Source organism: Cryptotermes secundus, unplaced genomic scaffold, assembly GCF_002891405.2.
Source record: "Cryptotermes secundus unplaced genomic scaffold, Csec_1.0 scaffold194, whole genome shotgun sequence".
NCBI lineage: Eukaryota > Metazoa > Arthropoda > Insecta > Blattodea > Kalotermitidae > Cryptotermes > Cryptotermes secundus.
In genome coordinates, this window is record NW_019738957.1 from 261457 (window position 1) to 269380 (window position 7924).

The 7924-nt window shown below is 42.4% G+C and overlaps 1 protein-coding gene across 1 annotated transcript; it reads left to right on the forward strand.

The window, feature by feature from the left end:
- Positions 1-4725: 4725 nt before the first annotated feature.
- LOC111871374 (tubulin alpha-1 chain) lies at positions 4726-7676 on the forward strand. Its single transcript, XM_023864446.1, has 3 exons — positions 4726-4825; positions 5324-5546; positions 6307-7676. Exons 1-3 carry the CDS (start codon positions 4823-4825, stop codon positions 7431-7433), a joined length of 1353 nt encoding a protein of 450 aa, XP_023720214.1. The 5' UTR covers positions 4726-4822; the 3' UTR covers positions 7434-7676.
- The last annotated feature ends 248 nt before the right edge of the window (positions 7677-7924 follow it).

Consider the following 7924-nt stretch of genomic DNA (forward strand, 5'->3'; position numbering starts at 1 on the left):
TAAGGTTCTCTCCCCTTGGGTTGGTGCCGGTGCTCTCCCACAAGATGTGTTGCGCGTTGGCATCACACCCAATGATGAGTTGCTTTTTTCTGCTAAAGCAGTAATCTATGATGTCCCTCATTCCCATAGTTGGTGGTGGTTCATCCGAGTCGTATGGAATGTAGACTGAAGCAACTATCAGCTCCTTGCTGCCTTCTCGATACGGGTATGTTATCCTTACCGCCATTGTATCCCTAGAACAGAGCTCCAGCAAAGGCAAAGCATTAACATGATTCCTGATATAAACACAAGATCTTGCATTGTTACGGGATACAACAGAGTAAACTGTTCCCCTGTATTATTTAAGCATCTTATTCGACCATTGTATAACCAAGATTCCTGAATAAGTGCTATGTCTGCCCTACCCTCAGCTAGGTGTTGGCACAGAGCTGCCGTGGCAGCTTTGCTGTGGTGTAGGTTGATTTGGAGAAATTTCATGATTTCTTCCAATTGAGGAGGTGTCAGCTTCCACCTTATGTCCTCCTCTTTCTCGGACTGGGTTCCATGTGAAGAGGTCCCCTGATCCATTTTAGTTCGGCCTTCCGAGGGACTGGGTACCTCATCCCCTTCCTCCTCAGAGACTGAGTTAGAAGATACAGTGTCTGCCACGGGTTCCGCCCGGCGCCGAACTTCAGGATCGTCCAGCACCTTAACAGTCCCCTGTGTGAGTCCTGTAAATATTTTATCACCGGTCCTCTGTATAATAGTATAGGAGTCCCGGTCTATGAATAAGATAAGCATTTGGCCCTTCGACTCAGATTGCTTGTCTAATACACTCCAGGTCTCTGTATGGAGTTCCGGATTAAGGTATTTAATCCATTTCAGTAGCTCTTCCTGGTTTTGGGCAATTGTGTCCCTAGTCCGGAGAGCTACTTTAGCTGGCTTGGGCAGGTTCCTGGCATCAGTAGCCTTCAGCCTGGTCCCTGATTTAAGCCCGTGTTTGTCCATGGCTCTGATGAACCACTGACCAGACTGTTGGTCGGCACATATATTGATAAGTGCACCTCCCAACAGTCTGTAGGATTTCAGGTGTGGTAGCTCTTCCTTTGGAGTCCTACGTAACACCTCGCCCAATGCTTCCAGATCGGAATTTTGGTCGTCTTCGGTAAGCTTATCCTCAGGGTAAGTGTCCTTGTAGATAGCTACCTTTATATTGGTCAGAGCCTCCTTGTAAGTCCCTGGTCCTTTACAGTCCCTGGGCTTTACCAGAGTTCTGGCCGTTTTGTTGGGATACTGCCCTCCGACCTTGGCCCTTTAAAGGTGCCGGTGGGGGTTTCTCCCTGCTTGGACGAGCTTGCAGTTCCTGGTTGCTGACCTCTCCCAGTTCCTACTTTGCCTGTCCCAGCTTTTGCCCTTTTAACTTCCACTTAGCGGCCCCTGACAAAGGTTCCTTCGCCAGACAGGGTCCATCTATTACAGAGCCTAGGTGTCCCAGTCTTTCCCCTGCTACAGGTATGTTGGAGGTACTGGCTTCCTGCAGTAGTATGTCAATACTACCGACTCTCAAGAGAGCAGTTTTTGGTTTTGCCTCTTGCAAGTTTTGAATCACTACTTCATCTTTGCCTTTGGTTGATATTTCAACAGCAGGTTCGCTGGTTGCAACTGTGCCCCTTAATGATTTACCAGAGCTTCCAGCACCCTGCTGAAGCACTTCTCGTAGGGATCCCCTAAAGCGGGTTCCCCCTTCAGTTTAAGGTCCTTACGACCGGTTCTTTTGTCAGGTCCCTTTTTCATTTTGGTCCCACGATTAATGGGGATTTAAAAGGTCACCATCCGCAGAACCCCTTACGGGTGGAAGGCATAAATACAACGGAGTGCTGCCTGGTGCCCCGAGGGGATCGTTCGTGAGACTGGCCAGTAACAACCCCAGTGCCATGCAGCCCTCGGCACGATGTCTCACACCTTGGCTTAGGCGGTTGGTCCTTCATAAGAATAACCCTCACAAGCCTCCAGGACCAAGAGAGCATGTGCGGGGGGAGGGGGTAACCCAGATGATAAATGGGAGTGCGATATTAATTGTCATGAGTTTGCGACCAGGGCATCCTACAAGAGCTTACTGCCCCTGAAGGTTGTTCCAAAGCTCCCCCATTCCTACCACTCCACATGGGTTGGTCGAAACCATTTTAGAGTGTTGAGCCCTAAGGCTTGCGGCACCTTATCGGTAATCTCGGGAGACAACTCCAATAGCCGTAGCTACCCCCATAGGAGTGCTCTCCCGCATTCGTCCCGGGTACATCGTAATGAAACCCAAGTGTCATTATGCCGCCGCGTGGGAGGCTTTGGTCAAATAGCCATTGCCCTTTATGGAAACTCGGCCGCCAGCCCCGGAGGCTCATGCTAATGCAGCACCACCAAGACTGTCATTGCCCAGCATGACGACGAGGAGGTGTTCCAACGCTGTGTCTCAACGCATCCCTGGTCTACGAGACGTCCCCACCAAAGACACAGCCACCCTGCCAAGTGTCTCATGAAACTAAAGTCCATAGTGTTCCGACAAAGAGCTTCTCCAATGCCAACCCCCAGGCATTTTGATACAGTGCAAAAATTCTGAATTAGACCTAGCCACATTCACAAATTTCGTCCGATATGTGAAGAGAGCATTTAGAAGGATCATATTAGACGCAACCACACATCCTTCGGTATCTGAAGGTGTTCTATGCATCATAGAGTTAATTAGATGTGGTAGGCCTATTGGGGTAACCGGGGATCTTTTCTTTTGTGTACCTTGAATTAAATTAATGTGCATTATTTATTTTGAATTGTTTCATTTTGGTCCGTTACACTATTAATCACCAATTGTCAATAGATTTTCCGTCAAGTGCAACAATATATATTTTGGTCACTTATTTATCTGGTCTGCCTTACATGTTTCGGTTCCAAGGAACCATCTTCAGAGGCACATACAACAAATCATGAAAACACTGGCACAGCTCAACATCCACAGTATGTAGTTATTTGTGGAAACTATTACATATATCGGAGTGTAAAGCACAACACTTCCCCGTATCTTGAATATTATTTAACATTAAATATATAATAATAGATACAACCTAATGTAATATAATATATTTGCAGCCCACACAACTCCGTGCTGACGTCTCCCCCCATTGGGACGATTCACCAAGAAGGAGCCTGAATATTTTACTTGAACGTTTTTTAATTTTTAACTTTAAATTTTAACGTTGACGACTCGGTTTGAGGGTGGTTTTTTAGATGCAAGTGCTATACCTGCATTCAAGATACGGGGAAGTGTTGTGCTTTACACTCCGATATATGTAATAGTTTCCACAAATAACTACATACTGTGGATGTTGAGCTGTGCCAGTGTTTTCATGATTTGTTGTATGTGCCTCTGAAGATGGTTCCTTGGAACCGAAACATGTAAGGCAGACCAGATAAATAAGTGACCAAAATATATATTGTTGCACTTGACGGAAAATCTATTGACAATTGGTGCATTATTTATATTGTTGTCAGTTTATTGAACGGCTGTTTCTCAGCGGCACAGTGTCCACGTCATGCAGAATGAGACGTGTGAGCGGCTGTGAATAGTGAAGTAAGATTGCAAACAGCATAAGATACAGACTTCATTGAGATATACAACATATACTCTGTTTGTATCGGTTTTCCGTATGATTTTTTAATGAAATACGAAGATAATTCATGTGTGTCTATTCACTGTACCATCTTCCAGCACGAAAGACAAATTTGGTAGCCGAAACTCACAGTGGATATGCATCATTATTATTTGTGTGTACAGTTCCTACAACGTCTTCTTGTAACTGTTGTTAGGCAATATGCCTCGTTGCATTATATACAAATGATACTCAGTCGAGCTACGCGTAACAGTGTAGCATGGATAAAACCAATAAGAAAGTTACATTGCGTGACGTCATCAAAAATATATATGGTTAAGATTTGCACCAGACGCTCACATTGTTTGAGGAAGCGCCGTTGCCTGCTTCTTGAGAACGGAGTGTTGAGACCTTTTTCTTGTAGTAAAATATTTTTTTAAATGATGTTATTATTGGACAGTTTTTAAATACAGCATTATAACTGGCAAATATTTTATGTTTCATTCCTCTCTGACTTTATTTACGCGTTCTATGGAGACCGGAAATACCCAGTACGTTACTGCCGGCGATGGTAATGGGGTTTTCCAAGTTGCGGAATTGAAAGACTAATGATGTTTGTGATAACTTTACGAAAATCTGAAGTTATCGTGTTTATAGAGTTAATGAAATAAACTGAAGTTTGAGGTCTACGCTTGACATGGCAGTTCCTGCCTGTCTGGGATACAAAGAACTGAATTAACACATTTTTTTATTTGAAGAACAATTATTATAGTCAGATCTGTACTGTGGATAATAAGTTTCCTTGCTGTTAATTAGGATTTGTATTAAATCGGTTTTCGGTATATGAAGCCGAACACCTTGTCCAAGGCTTCTCTGTCTTCGACGCAGCTTTGGCTATCGTATCCGTTGCTGCGGTTACTCATTGGTTTCTGTTGCCTAGGCAATTTCCTATGTAGCGGTCTGCCTATTTTTCGGTGCCAAGGTATTGTTAGCTGTTGAGTAGCAATTGAAGCTGGTTACCACGCAATGTCTTGAAAAGGCGTTACCTAGGAACAGACATTACTCTATGCAGTGAGTTCACCTGTCACAATATATATTGGGAAGATCTGCGTCAGAAATACCCACTGTCTGTTTGAGGAAGTGTCATTGCCGGTTTCTTGAGAACGTAGTATTGAGAATTTTTCTGTACAAAGATATTTTCTGCCAAAATGGTGAGTGTTATTTTTGGAGAGATTTTAATATACAATACTTAATGAGAAAGGACTTTACATTATGTTCCTGTAAGAATTCTTTTAACTTGTTCATAAAAGGCCGAAATTACAGAACACTTTACGGCCGGCAATGGTAATGGGTTTGCCCAGATGCGGAATTGAAGGGTTAATCATTTTTGTAACAAATTAACGAAAATCTGAAATTATTATGTTCGTAATATTACTGAAATAAACTGAAGTTTTCTTTTTCGTCGTTTGAAGTGGCAGTTGCTACCTGTCGATAATGGAGGAAAATGGATTGACACCATTTATTTTTATATTTGGCGGAGTAGAATTATTATAGTTAGTTACGTACTGTGGAAAATTAGTTTCTTAGCTGTTAATTAGATTTTGTATTAAGTCGATTTTCGGTATATGGTACCGAAAAGAGGGTGCTGAAATTTTCCTGATATGACATTGGTATTTCAACAGACTATGCTGAATGTTGTATGTTTTCAGAGTGAATGTATCTCGATCCATGTTGGGCAAGCTGGAGTGCAGATTGGCAATGCTTGCTGGGAGTTGTACTGCCTTGAACACGGCATTCAGCCTGATGGTCAGATGCTATCTGATACGGTTCTTGGAGGAAGTGATGAGAGCTTTAACCCTTTTTTCAGTGAGACTGGTGCCGGAAAACATGTTCCAAGGGCAGTTTTTGTGGATTTGGAGCCTACAGTAATTGGTATGTATATTAAAATCATAAGCATTTTCTATGGTAAGCTATATGTAAAAGGTTAACCTATTCTGACTTTTTGAATTAGACTTCTGATCATATGATAAGTAGGTAGGTAGATAGGCAGGCAAGAGTGTTTTATAGTTTCAGTGAGAAAGGTTAGTGACTGCACATAGTGAACGAGGTGGCTTATAAACAACAGTCAGTTCTTCTGTGAGTTGAAGCATGCTGTTTGCTGAAAACTGTTCTATGTAAAGAGGGTATGAAAGAAACATGAAACTTGTTTCGATTGAAGGGAAGTGTGTATATCTCGCTGCCTTAGGCGTTGTTTATATGTTGTCCATTGTAAAGGGGTAATTGAGATCATGACGTTTGCAATATCTGCTTGTAAGACTACAGTTAATGCTTGACTCTCCTAGTATAATCTACCTAGGTAGAATTAGGCTAAAAATTCTCTCTTAGGATGAAGTGACTGGGATGACATTTCCCTTTTGTAGTTAGTGACTTCCAGTTGTCATGTTGCTGGATGTTAAAGGTATACTGAGAAAACTTTCCAAAGAATCTCAGGAACATTGTAGCACTAATCATCAATTGACATTTTTACATCAACTTGTACCTGCAGATTATCCGTATAGAATCATACATAAAAAAAAATTGTTCACTAGCAATTACGACAGAATAGAATATTGAAGCAGCATTAACACATCCAAGTTTTGTGTAGGGTTGCATGCATATATTGATAGTTGAACATAGACTGATGTGTCCACAGATGAGGTCCGCACTGGAACATACCGACAGCTGTTTCATCCTGAACAGCTAATCACAGGAAAGCAGGATGCAGCGAACAACTTTGCCAGGGGGCACTATACAATTGGGAAAGAAATTGTGGACTTGGTTCTGGACCAAATCCGAAAATTGGCTGACCAGTGCACTAGTCTTCAGGGCTTCTTGATCTTCCATTCATTTGGTGGAGGCACTGGCTCTGGTTTTACATCTCTATTGATGGAAAGACTCTCAGTTGACTATGGAAAGAAGAGCAAACTGGAATTTGCAATTTATCCTGCCCCTCAGTATTCCACTGCTGTTGTTGAGCCTTACAATTCTATCCTAAACACCCACAGCACTCTGGAACATTCTGACTGCGCTTTCATGGTTGATAATGAAGCCATTTATGACATCTGCCGACGTAATTTGGACATAGAACGCCCCACATACACCAACCTCAACAGACTGATTGGCCAGATTGTATCCTCAATAACAGCTTCTCTCAGGTTTGATGGCCCACTGAATGCGGACCTGACTGAATTCGTAACTAACTTGGTGCCCTACCCACGTATCCATTTCCCTCTGGTCACCTATGCACCTGTCCTCTCCGCTGAGAAGGCATACCATGAGCAGCTATCTGTCGCAGAAATTACAAATGCCTGCTTTGAGCCTGCCAACCAAATGGTGAAATGTGATCCAAGGCAGGGGAAGTACATGGCCTGCTGCATGCTGTACAGAGGAGATGTCGTGCCAAAGGATGTTAATGCTGCAATTGCTACAATTAAGACGAAACGCGCCATCCAGTTTGTAGACTGGTGTCCAATTGGCTTCAAGGTCAGCATCAACGACCAACCTCCAACAGTGGTCCCAGGAGGTGACCTGGCCAAAGTGCAGCGTGCTGTGTGTATGTTATCAAACACTACAGCCATTGCCGAGGCATGGGCCCGCCTGGACCATAAGTTTGATCTCATGTATGCTAAGCGTGCCTTCGTTCACTGGTACGTTGGTGAGGGTATGGAGGAAGGTGAATTCTCAGAAGCTCGTGAGGATCTTGCTGCCTTGGAGAAAGATTATGAAGAAGTTGGCATGGATTCTGCTGAAGGAGAAGGAGAATGTGCTGAAGAGTACTAAATTTCAGTTTCGTTTTGTGCTCTGAAGTATGGTGAATCTTAAATTTTTCATACGGTTCTACTGCATTTACTGCATTAAATATAATTTTCAGTTACTCTGGTTGTTTAGTATATTGTTTGATTTGAATAGAATTTTCAGTTACTCCAGTTCAGTATAATACATTCTTCTTGGAATTACGTGTATAATATTTCAGAGTGATAATTCCTAAGTTCAGAATTTGCTAAATATAATTTTTCGGGCAGAGATTGTTGGTGGTTTATTTTACCTTCACCCATCCATTCGATTTGAAAGCATGTTTAGGAATTGAGGAAGTAGTCACAATTTGGAGCATTTAAGAATTAAATTTCAGAATATGTGTAGCACTGTTGGAGGTGTAAAATATTTGTGTGATTTTATATTTTAAATGTCATCAGAATTTTCTCGGAACGTGATATTCTGAGGAGATTGTAATGGTCAGATTTTTGAAGAAAAAATTTTTAATGTCATCAGAA